Genomic DNA, 26,791 nt, shown 5'->3' on the forward strand with positions numbered 1-26,791 from the left:
ATATAACGGTCTACACAACAACTTTGTTCCATATCCTATCACTTTAAATGCTTTCTTCAGAGTGTATTCTTTTTTCTAGATTGACAAGCTATTTTTCACTTGCAGCTCTTCTGTTGCCTGTTGCCGGTAATGTCCAAAGGATCTGTTTGAAAGACAGTCTTACCCATCCACAGCCGTCTTTTTGTAACTTACTGTCAGCAATTCAAATCTAACCCTCAGGCCAGGGGCTCATATATGCTGGGGTGAATGCAATTTACTTTCAAAAAGATGTTCCTCCTCTGGGAGTGTTCGATTGTAAATCATTAGAAGGGCGACGACAAATGTAAAGTTGAATTGTTTTTGGGTTGTGGTTAAAATATCATCACTGAAATTTTGTTAGTGTTATCATAAGTCTACTCATTAAGGAGGAAAATAGTGTTATTACTGTAATGTTTTACTGCCCAACATTATTGTTTATCACATTAATTGTTAAAAAAACAGAAATCCATTGTGAAGAATTTTACTTTTTTTATATATTTTCTTTTTGCCTTTTTATTTTGATAGTAGCAGTGAAGAGTGACAAGAAACAGGGAGAAGACCTGCAGCAAAGGGCCATGGGCAGGACTCCAACCCGGGCCGCTGCGTCGGAGACCAGCCCCTGTACATGGGTCACCCGCTTAACCCGATGAGCTATACAGGCAGCCAAGAGTTTTAGTTTTATTACCTACGACATATTCCTGAAAACAATTACATGTGAAGATGAATTTAAGAATAAGATGAAATAATAATGGAACTAATTGAAGACTGAGGACATTTTGCTGGTACTTTTTCTCTGAGACAGCTCCTGAAAGGTTAGGGCATGGTTTCGGTGAAGGTTAAGATCGGGGGTTTGAACCTCCATTATGTCCTCACAAAGATAGACATGCAAATCTGCGAGTGTGAGTGTTTTACATTAAGATCAAAGCCTTAACGCGCGATTTGATTTTTCAGAGTAATTACATATTTGTAATTACACTAGTTGACAGCGGTCTGTGAACGAAAGGCAGATTAAAAGTTTTTCTATTAACTACCTGAACTTGTATTTTAACATTTGCAGAGAGCAATTAGGAAACTCTTGACTCCCCTATCCTCCCCTTCCTCTTTTTAAAGTAACTCTTCTCATTCATCCTCCAGGGGAAACAGCGCATGTGATTAAATCTCTGCCCTGCCAATTAATTCATGGCTTCATAAATATACAAATGTGCTATCAAACTGGAACTGGATCATCCGAGAGAGTCGGGGGAGCTCTCAGTCTACTCACTGTTGTGTACAAGTCTATAAATTATCCAGCTGTTGGCATGCTGTGCTCCCTCTAAACAATGCTACACACCATCAAGTCTCAGTGACTCCTCAAAAGACACGTCCTAGTACTGGGACAGCAGCATACAGACTTTACTTGCAGAGATAAAAACTTACCTATGGTTCAATAAATGTGTTTAGAGAGTATATTAAAAAAGGGAAATTACATTTAGTTTGAGATTTTGTTTAAATTACTTGTCTTATATTGTAGGAATCAGTTCTCAATAGCAAAGTTAGAAGTAATGTAATGTACTGCTACAAATAGGGAGGAGGATTGGATGTCATGGCTTTTTCATATTGCTACACCTACTGGTGGCTTTTCTAGACTGCCGTCTATCTATTCCTTTTACACAACATTGAAACCAGCTGCCTAAAATCCTGCAGCTCTTGTAGCCTTTAACATATGACATCTGGGGGCATATTGTTTGGGTCCTGTGTGTCGATTAGCGAGGCATCCATTGATCAAGTTTGTTCTGGAGCGTCTTACAGATGCTTAACCTGATTGGGATCAAGGGAGTTTTGAAGCTTGGGTCAGCACATTGGGCTCTTGGTTGTGTTCCTCGATCTGTTCTTGAGCAGCTTGTCCAATGTGGTATTGTACTGAGTGAGCATACTGGCATTAGGAGGGCCGTTGACATTAAAGAAGGTGAGATTGATCAGCAATATTACTTATGTGGGTGGTATCTGTCGAAGTAACATCCACATGATTGAAAAAGACCCAATGTTTCCCATCAGAACATTGCATTTGAATGAGAATATCAATGTCATTGACCTCACGAGTCAGTGGTTTTAAATAGAGGTGTTAGGGTTTTGAACAGTTTTCTAAAGTGACAGTGGACAGCCTTAACTACTAACAATTGATTAATCAGTAACAGAAAATGAACTCTTGGTGTTTATTTCTTGTCCTAATGACATATGTGACATTATATATGCCATCATCTGACACAGACAAGCAACCTTTAGGTCACACTCGGCCTACCAAAGCACATATTTGTTTGCAAACAACATAGGAGCTGTAGTCGGTAGTTATTAAGCATCACAAGACACTCTACCATGGTTGCATTTTCAAAGGTTAACTATCACAATGCTTTCTGCTTTACAACAGGAACCTTGGGTAGTAGGAGGCTCCACTTTGTGGCACAAATAGGCACTGCAGCTAATATATGGCACATTTTCTGACATGCATGTCTTTCGTTTTCTGCCTGATCAAATGTTGTGGCTGATTAATGTAGAACATGATCTCCTGATCTTGTCATAATCAAGAATGACGTTTAAGTCTCCTCTGAAGACCTCTTAATTCTAAAAAGCATTTTATTGGGGCTCTTTGTTCCTCAACAATCCTTGCATGTGTTTGGTTTAACTATTTATCGGATTAGTTTCTAATTATAGTTTTGTAAAGATGTTTTTTATAAAGGAATATATTTAAAAAAAGTTTGCAAGCACATTACTTACTGCCATTACTGCTCAAAGGTATATTAAAGTGACTTGGACAATGAAGATTCACTTTCTTTGCCTTTCTTAAACCTTATCCATCAAGGTGACGGTGTGGTTACCTTTTGTGTATTACGTGAGTCATTTTGGAGTCCATACAGTTTTATTTATAGAGCTCAAATTCACAACGTATGTCATTTCACAGCGCTTAAAATAGCAAGGTACAGATCTATGGATTATAAACAGAGAAGAGAAAACCCACCAATCCAAAGCTGCTTTTGGATTCCCTAAGAAAAGAAAGACCTCAGATAAATCAGGCCTAGGGAAAGCGGCCATCTGCCTCGACCGGTGGGGTAAGATTGGTAAAGAGGGGGATGAGGATAGCAGATAGAGGACATTAGTGAATGACGTTCCATTAAGACAAAACAAAACAACCCCAAAAAGGTACCAAAGTAGCTTGATTCAATTAAGAATATAAAGAATTGCATTTGAATTACAATCCTTTCAGGTTTCTGCTGCTTTATGTTCCGACTTGAAGTTCAACAACTGCAAAACTAATAACACAGCTGAACAGCAGTGGCTCCTTAATCTGCTTAAACAGGTGTTCCTCTGGTATATCTGAGTCAGGTTATGCAATAATGGGCCTTCCAATATGCAGTGCGAAGCCGTGGAACATTGAGGTGACATTAAATCAGATTTTGTCCCATTAGGCGGCCCTCTTGTGGCCTGAGAGTTTTGATGAGCTGTTTGGAGTTGTGCCAGACAGCGCTATCCTGAAAGAGGAGGGCGAGAAGAGGGAATGTCATTTTACTTCATCACAAACTCCACTGTGAGAAACAGTCAAGCATGTCTCCAATGCGTCGTGCATTATTCATGCCGAGTGTTGAGCAGCTTTCCACCTCCTCTCTCTCTCTCTGTCTTTCTCTTTTTTATCTCCAAACAGTCTGCTTTCCAGTCTTATGTTGGAACAAATAAGTTAAACACTGAACTGTACCGAGTAGAGCACATTAAAGGCAGTTACCCTGGCAGGTAGTTGCATTTATGATGCATTTCAAGCGTACCCATATGCAAATCTTCAAGTATCCGTGGTTCTCTGTCTGTAGTAACTGTGATGAAAACGAGAGAAAGGAACAAAGACTGTATTTAGTTAGATTGAATGAAAGATACTGTATGTGACCAGAACCGATGAAATTCACGTGCCTTCAACTTTTAACTCAGTAAAAGGCTCGGTTGAATTGTTCTTTTCAAATACACAGACATAACAGGCAGATGTGGTTACAGCTGTTGTGTTGCTGCTGTAATTCTGCCCCCTCACAATTACCCATGCCTTTAACAACTTGTTGCATGCAGTGGAAAAACACATGTATGATTAAAAGGATCTTTCTAAGCACCATTTGCTACCAGTTATGGAAGAAAACATTTTTCGTAAACTTATTCCCTGCATTATATAACAATGCTTCGACATAAATCAACACACTGTATCTGCACATCAAACTTATTATGTCCCCCATGCAACGATACAAGACTGTATTTTCTCAGATGCATCCTATTGTCGTCTGTAAAGGCAGATAAACAAAAAACGATTAAAAACAGGAAACTGAAAGTCAAATTAAGTCAAGTTAAATCTCTGTCAGGGGAGAACAGATTTGATTAGCGTGTTTGGATTTGCATATGATTTCAGTATTGGAGTGCAGAGCTGTGTTACAGGTGATATTCAAATGTGAATTCTAGAGGTTTCCTGACACTGAAGTTTTGTACATTTTTGACAAGTTTTGATTTAAACTACAACAAAAACTTTGTTATGGACGAAGCCCAACAAGGGTCTATAACATAATACACTAATGAAACAAGAGAAATGGATCAAAGAAAGGGATTTAGTTGAAACATTACACAAAACATAGGCATTTACATACAGACAGTGCATAAAAATGCAAATGACTCTACATACTGGATTGAACCTGACTGCATTCAGTTCACTGTTGGTTCATGTTGCTTATAGATTTAATTAAGCTGCACATACAGCGATCAACAGTAAACTCACAGGTGAAGTGTGACAGTGTTCTTCTTGTTACAATCTAATATTCTGCTGAGAAAACTTGAGTCCTGGCATTTTTGTGGATGTTATATTCACATGTAAAACTCACTGAAACATTGTTAGGGAGCGACAATAAAGCAAAAGGACTCCCTATTTACCCAGGTTTAGGACTGAGGCCACAGACACAGGTGGGAAGCCTGAAAGTATCGACAGAGTAATGCATTGTTGGTTGCAGCATTTTTTTGGACAGTAAAATAAAGACTATGTCTCAGTTCATATTTGAATTTCCAGCTCGTATGGATGTGTGGGTTGAATGTGGTGTATTTTTGAGGGCAGCTCACTCACCTTTAGACACACATCCCGAAGAGATGATAGGATTAGAAGATGAGGTATCAAGTTTTTGGTTTATTTTTGGGATTATTCCCATTTACTGTCCATTTCTTCCTGCCCAATGTACAGTATGTGTAATTCACATGACATTCACTGGAAAAAATGCCCCTCTCAAAACAAGAACAAAAAAAGTTTATTTCAAGGAACTTTTACAGTGAAATAAGTAAAAAAAAATCTGCCAATAGAACAAGTGAAAATGGTTTGGTAAGATTTCTTGAAATAAGATATGATATTTAGATTATTGAGATCTTAAAACAAGCTGGGAAAACTTTTTTTGCTATATTTTAGGTGTCAGGCTTACGTGTCTTAAAATAAGCCAGACATGCTGAAAAAAATTGCAATTTTTGACTTAAAAATAGATTTTTGCTTTCATGTAACCTCCTAATTTGAGATGATTTGAACTTATTTTGAGTTTCTTGTAAAGTACAACTCAAAACAAGATAATTTCAAGCTTGTTTGACTTCAGATATTTAAGATGCATTGTCTTAAAACAAGTCCCTCCATCTTGCTAAAATGTCACTTGATAAGTGAATTTGTCTTAAAACTAGTGGGATGAGACATTTTGACTAAAAATAATGCAAATAGACTTGGAAGGATTTTGAGTTTTTGCAGTGTTTAGCTAGGGAAGAGTCAAACTAGCTCAAGCATACTGGTTTTATCGTGTATTCCAAACATTTCCACAAATTAGTTTGTCTCACTTTTCCTCGATTGGCTGTAATTGTGGACAAAAGGTCAGAGACTTTGACCTGTACACACACGAACATGCACACGTCCTCATCCATCACCCAGAACATCCCATGTGTGCGAGGTAATTGGTTCCACGGTGAGTCACACCTAATTGGTGTGTAGCTGTCAATAGCACAGGTATTTGAAGGCAGCAGCCCAGAGCCCGCATTAAAGAGAGACATGGAAAGTAAAATACAGCTGAAAACACTCAGACTGAGGGACAGAGCGAACTCAGAGCGGTGCTGTTTTTCTGTTCATTTGTTTTCAGTGTTCTCACCAGAAGAAGAGTATTAGTAATTTGTCTGAATGCTTAAAGTGACACTTCTTCACATTTTTCTTTTCTCTTTCTGATGGATAGCCAGGCATTTAACTATTAGACACTGTGCCTTTATCATATAATTGCCCTGGTGCTGGCTTTGCTTGACTGGCTTCCTGTCAAATTTAGGATCAAATTCAAAATGTCTTTAATTGCTTTTACGTATTATATTGATAAATTACAAAGAACAAGGACGTCAGATTGAAGCACTGCCAGGATGCCATTTACATCGGTTACACTGGCACACTAACTTGAATTTTGCACCCTGCTTTTTTTTCACCATATTTATTGGCATCAAATATTTTATTTGTCAAGTTTTATGCTTTATGGCAGTTTGTTACGCGGTACAGCTAAATGTTTTGTACATTTAACTCCTTCATCTTCACGAAGATCATGTGGGACTGAAGTTAGTTAAAAGGAGCTCGTGTTTGACTGTGTTTGAAATAGTGTTACATTTTATCATAACTTCTGTCTTTTCACAGCTTTGGTCTGGCATTGCTTAGTCTGACTTACCGAATGTAGACTGCAGGTATAAGCTTGCCATCAGCTATGCTTGTCATGTGACTTTCTTCTTCCAACGTGCTGTTCAAAATCGTCTTCACTACAGATAACTGCAATGACCAGTACTTCTCAGCAGCATTTGACCATCACTAAAAAATGTTTTTTTTAAAATGCAGAGGACTTTGTTTTGTGCAGTAAAGCAGCCCTGCTAGCTCCAATCAAACAATTGCCCCACTAGTGTTTTGATAGGACACTGTTGCTATTCACCTATCAGGGATATCATTATGACCACCAGCCTAATATTGTGTTGGTCCCCCATATGTGGTAAAAATGCTCTGAACCAATATGATCAATGTTATTCACTTCACCTGTCAGTGATTTTAATGTTGTGGCTGACCAGTGTACTAATGAGGTGCAACCAGAGCGATCTCGCTGTGGGAACTTGTCGGTGCTCGATACAGAAACACTGTTAGGAGCGTTTTGCTCTGCTGGCTGTATATCTGTCACAGTGTGAGAAGAATTCCATTGCTATATTGTGCTTTATAATGCCTCCACAGCAATAGCACTACTCCCAGACATGCTTGGCCTGCAACACATACAAAGCATAATACTGTCTGTTCATCGTGTTTCATCATAGCTCAGTGTTTCCCACTGATTGAGGATTTGAATGCGGTGGTGGGTTGTACGGTGGGACTGATGTGTTTTTAGAGACTCACGCCATTTACAGAGGTCCAGAATGCAAGCCAGGTTGCTTTCCAAACCTACATTTTATGGATGTCCCCCTAAATGCCTCAAATGCACCTGAAGTGGCTATTCGGCGGCTGTGCACAGAGAAGCCTCTAGTCTCCACTCTGTTATTGCAGTGCATGCAAATTTAAATCGTGCTTAACCACCTATTTATTAAAATCATTCATGCTGACAGTTCTTCCATGTGTTTGATTAACATATTTATTGGATGCATTTCTTATCCCTGTCTTTAAAGAGTGATTTTTGGGCTATATCAGTAAGGATTTACATGCAAATTACTTAGTTGCATGACTGCTCGAGGGGTTTTTATATGTCTAGGCACTCTATTAAAGTGACTTGGACACTGCTCTCTCCTTTTTCTGCCTCATCCAAACCTTTGCCACAAAAGTGACAGATGAGAAGAAATGCACATGAATACCTTTTTGTAGCAGTCACGTGTGTCATTCTGAAGGCACTCATGAAAGATGTCGTAATTGGGGAGCAACATCAGGAAAACCTCATATGCTTGGAAAAAAATTGGATATTTTGTGTTTTAGGTATTAGGACGAGCGATTTACATTTAAATTGGAATTGGTCTCCTGCTCCTGCTGGAATCCACATGGCTTTTATATTGAGAAGGGCTATACTAGCTCAAACGCGCTGCTTTTATAGGGGATTAGTGTGAAAGTCTCCTTTTTCCTCGACTGGCTGTAATTGTGGACAAAAAGGTCAGAGACTTTGACCTGCACATGTACAGACATGCACACATCTTTATCCATATCCCAGAACATCCCATGTGTTGCGAGGTAATTGGTTCCATGGTGAGGCACACTTAATTGGTGTGTAGCTGTCAGTAGCACACCAGGTAGGCAGGAGCCTATATTAAAGAGAGAGAGAGACACGGAGAGTAAAATACAACTGGAAACTGGCTCAGATTGAGAGAAAGAGCGAGCTCAGAGCAGCGTATTTATCTGTTAATATGTTTTTCAGTGTCCCTTTCACTGGCTTTTTCCATTTCTCTTATAGAGCCCACTTTCCAGCTGTGCTTCAAATTAGCCCGGTAGGGTAGAAAATTCTTGCACAGAGGGTTACACAAGCAAACAAACAAGCAAGCTGAAGGTATTGTGTAAAGCCCACATTTACGATTGAGGTGCCATTGTTGAGATTTCCATCCTCTTAAATTGAGGATTGCTGCACCGGACTCGAGATAAGCCACCAAGCAGAGCTGCCACACTAATTTAACACTGTGCAAGAGTAGAGGCTGTAGTCTACCTACTTTGGTGGAGTCTTATTTCAATGAAAACAGTATGCATAGCAGAGTTTGGGCTTGAGCGGTGATGTTCTACCATCATGTTTTCTGTGTTTTGGTGGTTTCTTGCTCATTAGCGTCCATGCACTCCAAACGGAGACATGGAAAATATAAGATTTAGCTTGTTTCAGGTCTACTGTAACGACGCCTTTTGCTCTATGTCTGCATGCTCAAAAATTCACTTTTTCTCAAAGGGTCTTTGCATCACCATTTATACGCTTCAGTTAATTCTGAATGTCGTACGTTTATGAGCATTTTGCAAGCTGCTACTTTCATTCAGTGCAAAGCTTTGCCTATGCAAACATCATGATTTTTCTGTGCCTTTAGTGCTCGAAGGCACAAAGGAACCAAAGAAGGAACTGACAACGGTGCTTTTGGTTACCATTGAGACTTCTTAAAGCTACTGGTCCGGACTGTAAAAATAATAATTTAGCAATTCCTTTTGAAGTTAAACATTTATTTGTGCTTGCACTAATCAGGCAGCAGAGACGAAATTGGTTATGAATGAAATGGTGTCCAAGCTACATTAGTGAAACCTTTTTGTGTTTACATTGTTCATAATGAATGAATGGGTGAAGCAGCTCTTGTAAACTGCTTTGTGAGCTTGTCAGTCGGGATTTACAGCTACGTGCAAATTACAATATACAACCACCCAACGTAAAGGACACATGACAGTGATGAGGACAGGATACCATCACTGTCGAGCGGTGCCTCTCATTACGATGACAGTGTTTTGTTCTTCCTCAAATCTTTTTCATTATCTTCTACACTTTCCCCTGTCATCATTGTATTATAGCCTCTTTCTCTCTTGCTGTTGCAGTGACGGATGGGCAGACCGGTACGAGGTAGTGGAGGGTTATGAGCAGGAAGCAGAGGGAGGCATCACCATGAAGCTGCAGTCGGCAGTGGTCAAGTCCTTTGATGACTACTACCTGAAGCTGCGACTGGACACCAACAAGAGAAACCCCTGGTTCCCCGAGTTCTGGCAGTATCGCTTCCAGTGTCGTCTTCCAGGTCATCCGCAGGAGAACAAGAACTACAAAAAAGTCTGCACTGGTAGGTGTCCAAGAAATTTATATTTTAGTTGTTCATGAATGGGTATTGGTGTTCAATGTAGTGCTTTGTTTTTCATTCAGTGCTCTCAGGCATCGCTCTTTTCTTTCATCTCACCAGTAAGACGACAGGGTTAAATTTGACCAGGGAGCAAAACTCATGAATAATAACAAAAACTGTGCTTTTTTTCCCCTCTATTTTCCTCCTTGAATATTCTCTCCATTTGCTCGCAAAAGGTGACCACGGTAAATTGTGTTTTTGGCTTGTTAATAGCATTTCAATCACAAACCAAAATTACTTTAAACAAATCCAATTAACACTTCAGTCCAAATGATGCTGGAATAAATTGCTCAGCACGCTTTCAATCAAATGATGAATAAAATCAATCAGTGGTTTGTGATGTGTTGCCATCTAAGAGCGGTGCAGTCACAGTTGCTTTCCTATTTTGTCTGTATCGCACTTTTTTTTCCCACAAACCTCTTATGTTCCAAAGATCTTCAGGGTGGTAAGTGTATCTTTCAAGCCACTGTTATGACTTTGATTTTTGTCTGACGTTCACCCGTACTCATTTGACTTTTCCAAGACAAGAAGAGTTTGACTGATCCTTTTTAAAAAAAGACTCTCTGTGATTTAGTCAAATGGCAAGATGTCTTCATCCTGGCAGTCAGAGACTCTCAGTTGTAGTAAGAATTGCATCAGTCAAACTCTGAAGTGAAGCACTGGGCTTGTCTGTACTGTATGCGGAGTAAAGTACAAAAATTGTGCACTTTTTCAATGTAGAAAGCAATAAGGAATGGCTCACAGGGCACACACTGTTGACACAAACAGCCAAAAAAGATGTACGGAGATGGATCACAACGTTTGTATGTGCATGTCGATGTCACAAACCAAAAAAGTCAGTATTTTAAATGCACTGTTTCAGGAGGCAGAGAAGAGGAATAGAAATGAATTCTTACATTATTCAGTATCGTCGTCTGACTTTTGTTTTTCATCCAATTTCCTGTTCTCCATAACACTGAGGTTCGACAGTGTGACAGTGCCTTTAGATGACTGAAGTACAGCTTATGTACACAGTCTCTGGATTTTCCAACCCTTTCTCCACAAAATTACGTTCCACTACAACTAAACTGCATTTTCAATGAAAGGGAATGCAATTTTGCTTGAAAATAAATGTATTTTCCGACCAGTTACATGGTGAGGGAGGCTGCTATTTTGCCACAAAGTCTGCAATAGGTGGCAAAACCAAACCAACCACTAACCAACCAAAAAAATAGATAATGGATTTCCCCCATAAAGCCAGGGTTTGTTTCCCAAAGTGGAAGAAATCGCCATGAGTTGTACATTTTAATTCCATTTTCTTTCATTGTTTACTTTTGATTTTCACTTGCTTTCTTGTTACGTTTAGGCACAAAACTACTGCTTAGGTTTAGGAAAATGTCATGCTTTGTTTGTCACTTTTACACATCATAAGCTTGGTTAAACAGGTTAAAAATGTCATGGTTTAGGTTAAAGTACAGTCCTTTCACCAGGTGTTTGAAGCATCTCCTCCATTTTCTAGGTTACCAGAGTGACAAGTCCCACCTGATCTAATATATGATTGGTTGGCTGAAAAGGAACAAGTAAAACAGTGGCAAAAAAAATCTGTTTGTTAGAAATGTATTTGTGATACCTTACAAACAAACCTGAAGAAAATATGTTTCACTCATTACATAACTGAGAATGCAGTTTAGTTGTAGAGGAATGGGGTACAGGAACTGGGATTTTCCCAAACAATAGTTGCTCTACATACCTGCTTCCTATTATGCTTTGGGACATCATGTTTTGATAAATATATTTTGCTGCAAAAGAGACCTTGGTTACTCTTTCTGTTCTTATGCTTTCCCTCCTCCACACAGTGTAACTCCACAAAGCACCAAACAAGTAGGAATCCTTCACTTGCAATTCGTAATTCTTCCAATGGTCTGACGACCTCTTCTTTCCCCTCTGACAGGAAATGAGAGTCTGCATGAAAACTATGTTCAGGATAGTAAGATGGGCTTTGTCATCAATGCCATCTATGCCATGGCTCATGGCCTTCATGACATGCACAAGGAGTTGTGTCCAAGCCAGACAGGGCTCTGTGAGGCCATGGACCCTATTGATGGCAGCAAACTGCTGGACTACCTGCTCCAGACATCCTTCAGAGGAGTCTCAGGGGAGGAGATTTATTTTGATGAAAATGGAGACACTCCAGGAAGGTAAGAGGACGAGGAGGGTGGTAAGAATGTCAAAAACATTTCAAGAAAATGGAGATTTCATATCATCAGCTTGGTCATTAATCTCCCTTCTCCCATTCTCCCACTCATTAGCACATGTGCAAATGCGCACGTGTGCGCACCGTTTAGAGCACGAAAGGATGTAATTAGTTTGGACTGGAACAGATTCAGTGGATTGTCTACTGTGGCAGCCACTCTGATCTCTCTTCAGTCCAACAGACAGCATTTGACAGTCAGAAAACACAGCCGTGTCATTCCTCCGTCAGCTGGAGGTGAGGTGGTGCGCGTCGTGGTTCGATAGAAAAGTGAAGCCACACTGATGCACTGGCACGAGCTCTTGATGTCACACGAACAAGGTTGTAAGAAAGAAAGGTTTCTAGGAACATCTTATCATTAAATTACCTGTCACTCTCCCTTCCCCACTCCTCCACTGTGTGTGATCTTGAACTCCCTCATGTTCTCCTCTCTCCCACATCTTATCTTTTTTTCGTCTTTCCCACCTTATCCAGACTCATTATAGTCTCCCTTCTCTCCCTCTGTATATCCAGATATGACATCATGAATCTACAGAATGTGGGTGAGGATCGCTATGACTACATTAATGTGGGCTCCTGGCACGAAGGCATCTTGAACATCGATGACAACAAGCTTTGGATGAACAGCAGTGAAATGGTTCGCTCGGTCTGCAGTGACCCCTGCTCCAAAGGACAGATAAAGGTAGGGAAACAAATCAGAAATTCATTAGTATTGAGTGTCCAGCTTTAGTTAGTTTAGTTAATTTAGTTCAGAAAATTATTAGACATCAACAGCAGTGGAGAAAAGCTATTTTTCTAAACAAGAACATGAGTTCAATTTTCCCAAAATTTTTGGCCTATTCAGTTCATAATTCCAAGAATGCTAATAAAATGGCAAGAAAAGTGTAATATTTTTGTCTTTTGAGCTAAATGCGGACATTTAGTACAACTTTATTTTATCGGTTTGTGTCATGGATGTTGCTTACATACTTATGAACTAATATTTTGCAGATAATTTTTACCACGGGTTGCATCTTATTTTAGCATGTTAGAATGCTAACAATAGCTAGCTTGGTCTCCATCCACTATACAGTTGAGACTGATGGAAATATCATTAGTTTTTTAGGTATTTCATAATAAAGTAAGGTACTGGACAAACTGAAATTGGCCATTGTATTTGGTGACTGGGCATGGGATTGATGAGAATCCATTCAACAATGTTTGAGATGGCTCCCTGGATGGTCAATGTAGTCTCACAATTACAACAAAATGTGTAGGTTGATGCATTTTCTGGCCTATATTCCATTACCTTGCCTCCACATAGTGTGACACTCACAAGTTTAAGATGACTTTCTTTAGCTTTACACATCAAAAGAGCCTCCAAGTCTGCTTTAGCAGGCTGGATGAATGTAGATATCACCCAACAGAATGAGGTTTGAGTCCTGCCTTGGACTATTCTATGGAGGCACTTTCAATTTCTTGTTGCTTTAGTATTCAGTCGCTGCAGGAGTTATGCTTAGGCACTAAAACAACTTGCATAGGTTAAAAAAATATCATAGTTTGAGTTCAGATACACCCACACAAACACTAACAGCACAGTTGTGGTTGTTTCTCGCAATTCTTGGGTCCCACCCCAGGAATAGCCCCGAAAGAATGGAAGTATCTCAGAATTTCACAGCTTTTTTTAACAGCTTTCTTTGAGCTGGGCTTGGATGGCACTAGAGAATAAGTCACAGGATTTCGAAAGTCATTCGTAAATACCATCCAGGAATCATAAATATCTGTATGTAACTTTTTTTCCATACCATAAATGTAAATGATAACAGGGACCCTATGGTGTGTAAAATGAATCCTTGGATATCTTTCCCATAGTTTATAACTTTTCACTACACACCAAATATATTGTCATGGTGGAACCAGTGGAAACAAATCACTACAATCATCCGGATTCAGCCACTGGGTACCATCAAATGTCTACACTTATAAGGCACTTATTGCTGTGGTCGTCATAGCTTAAGACAGAGGTGGTATTGCCCTTTTGCACCTGTGCTCTGAAATAACTGTCATTACTGGTGGCATCTCTATTTGCTATAATTGCAATAAATGTTATCTTTCACGTTTGTCCTTTTAGTTAACCTTTTCAACCTGAACCAGTTTCCGGTAATTTTTCATTCCTGCTACGTTTTTACTCAGAACGGGCTCATTTTTCAATGCAATATAAAGTCCTGCACCTCTGCACAACCTGCACAACCATGGCTAGAAGTAGAGATGATTCAAAAGTATCTTCTCTGTAGTACAATAAATTTAAAATGTTACCGAAAAATTGAAAAAAAAAAAAAGACTCTACATACTAGACATATTTCAGTATTATTTCCATACCTGGCTCTTGTCTGCTTTCTGTAAACACACCCTGCAGTTCAGTCGAGTTCAGCCGAAAAGTCCTCGAATTTTTGTTTTGTGACTGTAGCTCGCAGCGAAGTCACTTATGGCTTTGTGGTTATGCTAAGGACCGCAGAAATTTTTGATTTTCTATATAATCTGGTTAGAAAAAAAATGTTTATTTTTGTCAATTTTTAAAATTAGACAAGTAGAATAAGTTTTTTGTTAATAATGCATGATTTCAAGCTTAGATGTGGTTAATTTTTTTGACACAACTCATCACAGATTAGTAATTGAAGGACTGCAAGAGTTGAATATAGAATGATTTTTTTCTGTTTTTACAGTTTCTGGCTCTGATTAATGTTGTAATTTTGATTACTTTTTTTAGATAGCAAGCTTTTCAAATTTGTGTGCAGGTGTTGGGGTTCAGAGGGTTAATCTTTCAACATATTCTCAGCCAGCAAGAGCTTTGAGGATGTTACTCTGTCCTCCATTTTCAAATTCTGCCTCATCAAATTTTGCAAGGAAGCACCACATCACATCACATTTCAAACATGTTGAGTCTAATTAAATGTGACTGACAAAATAAAAAGACAACATCTCGGTTAAATGTACACACTTTGAATTACTTCACATAAAAACTTTAAAGAAATGCCCTAATTTGCTTCATCTGGGGCTGATTGTTTTCAGTCTGAGGACGCATCCTCTCTCCCGGCTGCTCACGATTCCCCCCTCTATCTGCTTTGTTTCCTGCCCCACTTATCACCCTGCTTTACATATCACAGTGCTGGTAACAGCTTCTTTGGGAGTAGAATGTAAAAGGAGCTGGCCTTGTTTTCTAAACACTGTCTGGGGCCCAAGAAAAGAAAAAAAAACTGCATAAGCACATCCTCGTCTTTGATATCCCCTTGATGCTGATCGCTTATGTGGGTTGCTTAGGGTTGCTTGTCACGGTTCAACGAGTGCTGTGACCGGTTACTAAGATGCGTCTGACCCTTAATTGTTCATGTCTGGCTTCTCTGCTTGCAGGTGATCAGGAAGGGCGAGGTGAGCTGCTGTTGGATTTGCACCACATGCAAAGACAATGAGTACGTCCAGGATGAGTTCACCTGCAAGGCATGTGAGCTGGGATGGTGGCCGGATGATGAGCTGGCAGGTAGGGGAATCCAGATGCTCTGAGCCGAACTGCTTCTGTTCCATCCATGCTCCCTATTTAGCACCTCTGAACCAATCCACACCTATTGTTTGACCCATTTCATGTATTCGCTCGCAGCTGGCCTACCTTATGCCTGATCCCAAGTCAAGACATTCACATCCTATAAGAGCAATTTCAGGGAAACGGTGAGATTCATGTATTGGTTTTTCTTAGCTCTAATGCCCCCGAATCCTCCTTTCACTGCTGGTTTTCGACATCCAGGCCCTCTACCCCTGCTCTCCTAGCTCTCTCACCCTCCACATAACTCCGCTAAAAGTGATACCGCTCACTTTCCTCCTATCTGCTCTTCACCTTGTTGTGACCAAGTGGTTGTTTTGACAGCAATTCATAAAGTCGAGAGGAGCTCTCAGTTTCCAGGTGTAAAATCCTATTACTGCCATGAGAGGTTCGGGGATACATTTCAGGAAGCTATCGAGGGACAAACTCTCATTTTGCTCTTATTACTTTGAGTTATACTGTCCATATTTTTCCTTCAATATAACACTTGTTAAGTCACATCTGAAAATGTACAGCAAAAGAGTGAGATTTGTTTTTGGAATCTTTAATTCCAAAAGCTTAGGATGGACGGTCAGGAATAAGGTATTTAAGGATCGAGTTGCATGAAGTTCGGCTGATGCACCCGTAAGCAAAGCTGGGTGGAAGGTCAGAAGAAGAGAGGCAGCATCTCGCTCATCTGAGCTTCGAACACATTCCAGTGCATTTAAATAAAAGCCCAAGGTACCAACTGGTTTGATATTCTCATTCATACCTTTACCAAGCAGTTGAAAATACCCAGTTTCCCCCAGGGAGACAAGTTGTGTTACTTTAAAATTCCTGATTTCCTACAATTTGACACATTAGGAGTTAGTGTGCAGACCAGAAGTGGGTTTCTGCGTGAAGTCACTGTAATGCTATTAGCAGAAGCATGTAATTTATGGAGTGTTAAGCCAGGGAAGTCTGGGGATGTCAGCTCTACTAGCTTCCCCTGCATGCTGGATGACAAGTATGAAACTAGTGCGTCATGACAGAGTTTACACACACACACCCATGTGTTTGCACATGCACATGGAAATGAGAGAGAAATCTGACAGAACTAGAGCTTGAAGATGAGTATGATGACACATGCATATTGGTTTCTGACAGCGCCGGATAGCAAAAATCTGGACCCTTTAAACATGCAGTGACAGTGGGCCCCTTTACGCTTGTATTACATTCACTGTCATACCTGTACAAGCAACTACATGAACAAGTTAACATCTGTCTGAAACATTTATTATACTAATAAGTAATTAATAATTTTTAAAAAGAATCTCCACAGTCTACAATGCCAACATATTTCTACTTACTTTTCAGCAGCAGATTGTGATAGGGTTAGACACGCATACATTTCTATCTTATTCCATGAAAAAGCAATCATATATGTCCCTCATATAACTCTTGTACAATAAGCTGTACAATAACTTTAGCTTATTTTGTGATGGCATTCAAAATGTTACCTTTCTATTAACAATATTTTATGAGTTACAGGTCCTTGAAGTACATGGAGATGGGTCGAAGTTTTTCCACTTTTAATTTGCATTTCTTTTTTCCTCAGCATTTCATATCTCCATGGATAAAAGAGATAGCCACATAAAATGTTCAAGGACTGTAAAATACAGCTGAGCTGTGTTGAAAACTACAGCAAAATCAATTTTACATAGAAAGCACGACCCACGTCAAAGTCTAATCTGTTTAGCGTGATTTTTTTTTCCACAATCAGCTTTGAGCGTCGGTGTCATTGGATATGTCATAGTTTTAAAGAAAAACTGCACTAGTTTAATGTAGATGACACAGAGTAACAGAAGCAATACGTGGTACCCTGGATATGTTATCTGTTTTCTGATAATTCACTGGAGGAATCTTTAAAGAGTGCATTTTGAGTTAACTTTCAAGGGTCATATCAGCATGTAGGCTATAGGTGGTTGGTAAAAACAAGTTCAAGCATATCAAACGTCTCATTATTACCAACTTTCAGACACCAGGCACATCTTTTAGCCATGACTCCTTCTGTGTCAAAATAATTTGCTGCCCAATTTTTGTAACCGCATTGACTGTATGAACTGCGAGCGAGTCGAATGCACAGGCGCCAGAACAACGGCTTGACTTTGGAGGTCCTGTATTCATTTATGCATGCTTTTCATGGATGGTGCCCAAAAAAAGGAGGATGTTCCAAACTATCCAGATATCTTGTGCAATGTCCATCCAGTGTGCTCTGGCAACAGACTATTCTGTAGCTCTTGGCACACCTGAGGAACGATTATTTAAACAGTGCTACAGCATAATTAGTAAACAGCTGCTATATTCTGTAAAGAAATAAAAAGTCACAGCCAATCTTTCAGACAGTGACAGGGGCACCATGTGTTTTTCTGTGTTCACTGTGAAGACAACGCATAGCAGACTATCACCTACCCTATATTAGATATACCGTAATGTGAATGAACCTGTGTGCACTCCTTGTCTCCATTCAAAGTCAGTGCATTGGGATGTAATCTCGTTTTGCCAGTCCATTCTGTAATGCATAATGGGCTGGCTGCAGCACGCTGTCATCCTGTTATAGGAGAAAAAATACACTCTGGCTTGTTTGTATTTCATTAAACGAATCACAGTTGTCACGGGCAGAGCGAAGCGAAGGATGCAGCTTCGGTGTTTGCTCAAAACAGAGGCGGGTGGAATTGTTTGAACATTTGCATGATGGGAGGCAAGCATTGTCATTAATAGTCCCCCCAAAAAAATCAAGCACGGCTGCTTCCCTGCATGTTCTAAATCCTTGGAAAAACTGAAAATTTTCAGTGTGGTTGGAGGTTGTTGTTGTTTCCTATGGTGAGGATAACAGTAACAAGCAGAGAGTGTAAGGGGGAGAATGGCATCATAAATGAGCAGTGGCTTATACCCACATCCTACATTCGATGAGTCAGACTAACAGGGATACAGAAACCATGGATTGATGTTAAACCATCAGCACCACATCAGAGGAGCTGAGGCCTCAGGCACCTGGTTACTAAGCAATTTTAGACTTTCTTGGAGACCTCTAATCTGTGCTATCATTCATTTCTGCTTTACCACTCATCTATTCTTTTCTAATTTACTTTTCATTTAATTAAAGGCACTGCAGTACTACCTATAGACTAACCCAACATCTCCTCTGCTTTTCCAGGTTGCCAGCCTTTGCCGTTGAAGTATCTTGACTGGGCAGATGTGGAATCTATAGTTGCAGTGGTTTTCTCCTGCGTCGGCATCCTGATCACCTCCTTTGTCACCTTCGTGTTCATCCAGTACCGCGATACACCTGTGGTTAAGTCCTCCAGCAGAGAACTCTGTTATATCATCTTGGCAGGCATCTTCCTGGGTTATATCTGTCCATTCACCTTAATCGCCCGTCCCTCAGTGGCCTCCTGCTATTTACAGCGGCTCTTAGTGGGCCTTTCATCTGCCATGTGCTACTCTGCCCTCGTAACCAAAACTAACCGCATCGCTCGTATTCTGGCCGGCAGCAAGAAGAAGATCTGCACCAGGAAACCTCGCTTCATGAGTGCCTGGGCACAGGTGATCATCGCCTTCATGCTAATTAGCGTGCAGCTAACTCTGGAGATCACGCTGATCATTCTGGAGCCTCCTGAGCCGATCAAGTCGTACCCGAGCATACGTGAGGTCTACCTCATCTGTAACACTAGCAACGTAGGCATGGTGGCACCGCTGGGGTACAACGGACTGCTAATCATGAGCTGCACGTACTATGCCTTCAAGACACGGAACGTCCCTGCCAACTTTAACGAGGCTAAATACATTGCCTTTACAATGTACACTACCTGCATCATCTGGTTGGCCTTTGTGCCCATCTATTTTGGCTCCAACTACAAGATCATAACCACATCGTTCTCTGTCAGTCTGAGTGTAACGGTGGCACTGGGGTGCATGTTCACACCCAAGATGTACATTATCATTGCCAAGCCAGAGAGGAATGTCCGAAGCGCCTTCACCACGTCGGACGTGGTGCGAATGCATGTTGGAGATGGAAAGTCTGCGGCTCCATGCGGGAGCAACAGCTTCCTCAATATGTTCCGCCGGAAGAAGGCTGTATCTGGCAATTCCAAGTGAGTAACCTTTCATGTTGTTCTTTTTGCTCAGTGTTATGGTATGCTTCCTGGGGTGACTGGGTGAAGACCAAATGATAAGATGCCAAAACACTCACTGACTTTTTAAAGAACTAACATTACAAAGCTCAGTAAACTATCACTTATTTGCAAACCATACTAGGGTTGTTGTTTTTCCTATGATGTATAAATATTTGAGTGTTTATGCATGATGTCAGTGGTCCATTTTTAACTTCCCAGTACCCCGGTCAATGTAAGAGTAAACACATACACTGATTTATATGGCACATTCCCCTCCCTCTGAGAATGACATACTGTAGCTGAATTCACTAGAAAGCTCAAGGTGGGACGTTTGCTGCTATTGAAAGCTATGATTATTAAAGTATAGCATCTAAACTAGATATAAGACTTGCATATAACTTTCTTGAGATCCACAGCAGTGGCACATGGACAGGTGACTAAAGTAAGGAGCGGGGCAGAGAATGAGAGTGATCCCGATATGTTTAAGTGTTGTCTCTTTACCCTGTGCTATGCAGCCTATCTAATCTTCTAACCCTTTAACCTTCTACACTGAGGAGCGTACTGTAAAATGTGTCAAGGCTGGCAAATGTTTTTGGTTTTGGCGGTGGTAATTCAACTCCTTTCCTGCAGGGCTGCACTCTCAACTGAGCTATTGACTTGTTTTATTGTCATATACCACCAGAGGAGGGACTCAGAAGCTCACCAGATGGAACAGTGAGAATGCAGAAATAGTTTTAAAGACGACATCAATAATTTTCTCCACACTTTTGCCCAGTGTAGTGCAAGCATTTTTGGAAGATAAAGCTTAATTGAGTAGAAAATTGAATATGAAAAAGAGTGTAGTAGGATCACTTTTAAATTGTTTTTTTTTCTGTATTCAACAAAGACAGCCTGATTGGTTAATGTATTTGATGACACAAAGATATAAATGTGATCCTCTGTGATGCTGTCACTCCTGAGCTGGCAATGACAAACATATTTTTGACACTGCAGCCCTCCAAGAAGGAGATCTGCCACCCTGCTGCTTTTGGTTTATCCTGAATTAACCTCACATTTAACTTTTCTCAGCATGAAAACCCTCCCCTAACCACCTCCCTTATGAATCACATTAGAGCCAGTCCTAGCTTATTGCTCACTAAACTCAACTGTCGTCTTCGGGCCAGTTCAGGCACCAACACGAATACTTTGCAAATGCATGCGTCCCATTTATACCTTTGTTAGCAAATAGGGATAGAAATGAGCTGGATGGCTCTTTATCCTGTGAACTCAATGTCTAAAGCAATTTGAAGATCATAATGCTGTCTGCAGCACATTATGGATCACTAGTCGTGACGTTGATAAATGTAATGCTCTTTAGAGCTTATGAATGGACCCTTGAGCAAAGCTGTTACTGTCGAGTCAAGTATTTTAACATGCGTCAGGAATGTTGAAATGCTGCTGCTCTGTTTGTGTTATTGTATGTTGCTGCCATGTTGGTGTTGTTTTATTTCTGTCTCCACCTCCTGGTTTCCTGTGAAAGTAACTTGGGTCTTTATCTCGTTCATAGTTCTAATGGCAAGTCTGTGTCATGGTCTGAATCAGGTGCAAGACACCCTCCGAGGGGGGGGAATGTGTGGCACAGACTGTCTGTGCATGTGAGGAAACAAGAAGCCAGCTTGAATCAGACGGCGGTCATCAGGCCCCTAACTAACACCCCCGACCCCCACAGTTGTGAGCCCTCCACCTGCAACCTTGGCACAGACCCACATCTCCCCCAAGAACCGCCCGGAACTAAGCCTCTGTACAACCTGGCGGAGGAAGACGACGAGGGCGACGCACAGCGCCCCCTCTGGACCTCCACTTGCTCTGAACAGATGCAAGGCCCGGAGTCTGATTTAGACGAGCCGGCTCCTTACTTGCCCTCTCGGAACACCACCACAGAGCGCTCGCAGGGTGCTGTGGTGGACACACACAGCTCCCACGTCCCTTCACTGAACGACCACGCTGCCAGGGAGCCGATCCCTTCCAACCAGCCTTTGAGCTTGACGCCCTCTCAGCTTCCCTCAGCCCCACGAGTCGGAGCGTTCGAAGACGAGGGGCCCGAGGACGAGGAGCTGGACCTCTTGCACAGCTACATTTACGATGCCAAGGATGAAGGGGATGGGGAGGACGGGGACGGGGAGGATTTAACTCGGCACAAAACAACTCTGGAGGATTCCCTCGCTCTGTCTCCCCCATCCCCCTTCAGAGACTCCGTGTGTTCGGGGGAGTCTGTCACCGGCTCCCCCATCATCGAGTCGCTGCTCAGTAGCCCTCCAAGCTCAGTCTACACCTCAAACATCCTCCGAGACTTTGCACACAGCTCCTCAACACTGTGAGAGCAAAAAAAAAAACTGGTACTGATACGGTGGCTGTCAACAGACTTGTGCATCACACAGACAGGCATTTTTTCCCCACATACACACAGACATAAACGCATACATACAGTTATATTATTTAACATTTCAAGGTTTTTAACATTTATTTACTTTTTGCTTTGCCATTTGCTCGCTTGTATTTATTACTCTGCTTTTATCAGTAAGTGGTTAAGAAAAAACTAAGTGAAGATACATCAGGAATTATCTAAGAGTACTGCAGTCTGTCAGTGCACAAAGCCTTTTTCTGTAAAATGTTAAACTGGGAACAGTGCCAAAACTAGTCAGCTCTCATGCCAAATTCTGACGAATGAAGCAAACTGAGAATCGTTAAAATATATATATATATATGTAGCTGTGGTTTTCATAGGCAGTGCAATTAAGTGGTCTGCGAGAAGAACAAAAAACCACAATCCTATGTGTATATACTGTGTTTGCAGAGTGCACTTTGGCACATCCGCAGGCCAGACTTTTGCTAAAAACCACGATAGCTCAAGTGCGTTTGAGTTTCGATTAGCTCTGCTCTTCTCTGCTGCACACTTCTAGGTCTCTTCACGGGTGCAGCAGTCACAGTATCTGCTTTTCTTTCCTCATTAATTGATTATCTCCGCCTCAGCTTCCTCTCATCAGACCTCATTGCAATTTAAATATTTTACAAATTAACAAGAAAAAGTGTCGGTTGAATATTGTGTCGCCAGGTGTGCTCACCACAAAAGTATTATTTAACGAAGTGAGATTTTTCCGCTCAAGACTTGCGCTGTATGATATATGGCTATAATGTGCCAATCAAGAGTTGTTATCAACCTACATCCCTGCTTTTTCATGATGTAGCTGATACAGGTACTAGCGTGATTGTAGATGATGGCAATGTTGTTCATTCAGTTTACACTCGATCATAACCCTGAGAACAAGTTTTTTCTGCGCATGGGACGTGATAAAAGAAATTGCTCTTGCTTTCCATGCGGTGTTGATGTTTCTCACGTTTTCCGATTTTTGCTGTGTCGGTGTAATGGAAAACACATTACAAAGTTGTACAAATTCGCAAAGTTTGTAATACTGTTAAGCCATCTCTTGTTTTTTCACACAGGTGGTATGTTTGTAATACTGATAAATGTTTCTATATTTAGAATGTCAACAGAAAAAAAAAAGAGTTTATACATTTTGAAACTGTCCTCAGATACTTGTCAAGAAGCAGTGTGTTTGGTTTTTTGGGGTAACTTTTATTAAGCTAACTTGAGTCAATTGTATCCTATTGAATACATTTGGTTGTAAAAGTAACCAATGATTAGTTGCTTCTTGTAATGAGATGATACATGTTTCGATTTTTGCTTAAATCTTGCATTATAAACTTAAGTAGTTTACTTGAGGTTAAGTTTCTTAGTTCTTTATCTATAAGAATGCAAGTCATTGCAAAGTACAAGACTACACAGTACGTAGTGCAATTGTATTGTATTTCCAAATGTTTTTAGTCGATTATAGTGTAAGTTGTTCGATGATTTTAACCAATGTAAAATATACGAGGTGCCACCTGTTCAACACTGTCGAATCTAGAATGAAATAGGCCTTTATGTTTTGGGTGAGCTGAACATGAACAATGCTGTAAAATAAAAACTATTTATATTAAGAAGACTGATTACTGCCTGCAATAGCTTGAAAAAAAAAGATGCGGTAGCCATCTGGTTGGACTGCAAAAAAAAGTACTTTAAATCAATGTTTTTCAAATCAGAGTTTGGGGGCCACTGAGGTTTTCAAGGTATCCCAAAGAAATGGTTTGTAGCCTCCAGAAATTGTTTTTGTGACCTCACTCAGGTGTTTGCCCTTCTCTGCCATACCTATGCCAAATTCACATTTATCTGAGATTTTTTATCCAATTAACAGATTTCTTCTGGTAGAAAATGACTTAAACTGGTGACAAAAGTCGCTGGAGATCTTAATGATAATGAGGATTTTAACTATTTCAATTTTTTGTTGGTTTATTTGTTTTTACACCCCAAAATACCATGTCCAACACTATTCAAACCATTTCTCAGTAAGTATTTATTTGTGACCACAGGAGTCAAACACTTTTTTTTATATGTATATATAAATGCTGACGAGCGTTGGGATTGATCTTCAGTTCCCTCCACAGACTCTTAATGGGATGCTGCTGGCCTTTATATTGGCTGGGCTGCTCCTAACTGTTCATGTTTCCTGTAAACCCTTTTTGACCGTCTTTGACTGTATGTTTTAGATCATTATCATGCTGAAAGGTCTAATGCTGGCCATGGCCGAGTTTTTGAGCAGACTGCCTGGTGTGTTGCTCAAGAATGTGAATGCCTTCCGACGATGTTGTTACTTTTACAAGGTTGCCTGGTCCATCGAATGAAAAATACCTACAAAGCAACAGATTCCCTCCACCATGCTTAAGCCTTGGCATGGTGTTCTTGGACTCTAATGCTTCTGTCACATCTTCATCTCACCCAACCAATGAAATTGATAATCAAAAGATTTCCTCCATATCATCTAGTGGAAGTTAAGTAACTTTTGTGTGCCTGTGGAGTCCTTGGTCAGTCCCAAGGAGACCAACATTTGTGCAGAGTCTGCTGGAGTGTCTTTCTTGAGATGTTGGTGCCCGAATTGTTCAGATTCTTCAGGATGGCCTCAGTGGTGATCCTTGGAATCTTCTTGGTCTCTCACACTACCAGTCTTGCCATTGTCGGGGTTGATTTTGGCTTCCAACCACGCCCTTTGGAGTGTTTCACAGTGTGAAACTCCTTACTCTTTTTATTATGCTCTAAACTGTGACCACTGGGATGGGATTATAGTCTTTTCCTGTCTTGTGTGGAGCCACAATGCAGAGCTCTCTCACAGGAATGGACCACAATAACAAGCTCAAAACTCAAAGATCTACGCTTTTTGGTTTGATTCTGAATTGAGAACCACATACAGCTTGATGTGTAGATTCTCAAACATCCGGGTCATGTTCATCCCATAGAGCTTCAGTAGAAGACAACTGGGCTTCTCTTTTCGGTTCGTGAAGACGTTTCACTCCTTGAGAAGTAAGAAAAATGGATTAGAGCTAAAATGTCTTCAAGAACTAGAGTTGTCTTCTCCTGCATCGTCTGTTCTCACTTGATATTCAAGTGTATTAGAATGCTCTTTAACATTGTAGAAATTATCAGGACAGTTTGGAATGGTATAGAAGCTGTATTATCTCGAACACTTCAGAAAATTATCAAATCAAAATCAAATCAAGTGTATTTGTATAGCATGCTAAAACTACCTGAGTTGACCAAAGTGCCATACAGGTCATTGGTCAGTCAGCAACAGAAATATATGTTCAAAAAGCAAGACAGGAGGAAGCCAAATCAATGTTTCAACAAAACAAAATAGTATATAGTACCAAGAACAAGTCAATACAGGACTAAGGTAGATTTTCTGTTTAAAAACGGATAAAATAGCATTGAGGGCAACCGAATGGCATTAAAAAAAATACTCTAGTAGCGTCGGATGAAAGCAACTGGACTTTATTTTTTGGTTCTAAAAGACACTTCACCTCTCATCCAAGAGGATTCTTCAGTTCTAAGTGATGGGTCTCGACCTGTCAGTTACTCTCTTGGATGAGAGGTAAAACATCTTTAAAAACCTAAAAAAAAGTTGCTTTCTGCTGAAGCTCCTAGAACTTAAGACTTGCATGCTTTCAACGTGTTTTTGTAAGTTCTAGGAGCTTCAGCAGAAAGCAACTTTTTTTAGAGATTTTTCTTTAAAGTACCAGTGGAAGACAGACATTTGATTGAAAGAGGAAGGCTATTTTATAACTTCGAGGCTGCTACTGCAAAGACATAATCTCTCTTTAGCCACCAGCCTCGACTGTGGAACAGTTGAGGGGTTAGAAGCATATTGGTCTAAGCCACAAAAAAGTCTGAACTGGGCTTTATGTAATTTCAGTAATATTTTATGGTGTAGATTTTAGTGGAAAGTGGTGAAACCCACAACCCAAATATAGTGTTACAGCGGTGCTTCGAATGTTAGACATTCTTGACAACACAAAACTTTGAGCCCAATTTTCTCTACAACTACAGAAAGTGGGTTAGACTACTCTGCTTCGAAACCATTCAGTTAACAGTAGCTGTTCTGAGGATATAAGAGGCATCTAGAGGTAGAGCGCAGTTCAGAAATGTGCCCAGGTGCCAACCCATGCACAGTTTTTATAATCAAAAGTATAAAAATTATATGAAATCATATCTAACAGTAGCTGGTGGACAGATGCTCCTACATGAGTCATGCTTTTTTGGTCTTGGAGCAGCATTCTACACCAAATACAGAGATTTAAGCATTTTTAAGCAAAAAAAAAAGTAAGATTATTCATTCAAATCAACCATTAACATCTCTACCACGGTGTTTTACCATCTTCTGTCACTTGTTTTCCTCATTTCCAGCGAGAAAACAATGACTGATCAAATAAAACATCACTTTAAATCAGAGAATTTCATGCCATTTTCACACCAATCATCTGCTGCAAGTTCTTTCTTCCACTTCCCTGAAATTAAAATTGAATACTCAACAGAAACACGTAAAGACTCATAGCTGGTTACTTGGAATGGGTACGAGACCTCCTGAT

At 40.4% G+C, this 26,791-nt stretch overlaps 1 protein-coding gene across 2 annotated transcripts in view; it reads left to right on the forward strand.

Moving 5' to 3' along the window:
• grm1a (glutamate receptor, metabotropic 1a) overlaps positions 1–23,818 on the forward strand; it is a 48,501-nt gene extending 24,683 nt beyond the window's left edge. The window contains exons 4-9 of one of the 2 annotated variants that reach the window (XM_022212023.2): positions 9,572–9,807; positions 11,795–12,041; positions 12,608–12,776; positions 15,482–15,608; positions 18,841–19,777; positions 21,345–23,818. In XM_022212023.2, coding sequence (XP_022067715.1) covers positions 9,572–9,807; positions 11,795–12,041; positions 12,608–12,776; positions 15,482–15,608; positions 18,841–19,777; positions 21,345–22,155 — 2,527 coding nt within the window. In that variant the 3' untranslated portion in view covers positions 22,156–23,818. The remainder of the gene's footprint in view (positions 1–9,571; positions 9,808–11,794; positions 12,042–12,607; positions 12,777–15,481; positions 15,609–18,840; positions 19,778–21,344) is intronic. The other variant, XM_022212031.2, reaches the window with a different exon arrangement.
• The last annotated feature ends 2,973 nt before the right edge of the window (positions 23,819–26,791 follow it).

The sequence above is a fragment of the Acanthochromis polyacanthus genome, chromosome 16 (genome assembly GCF_021347895.1).
Source record: "Acanthochromis polyacanthus isolate Apoly-LR-REF ecotype Palm Island chromosome 16, KAUST_Apoly_ChrSc, whole genome shotgun sequence".
Lineage (NCBI taxonomy): Eukaryota > Metazoa > Chordata > Actinopteri > Pomacentridae > Acanthochromis > Acanthochromis polyacanthus.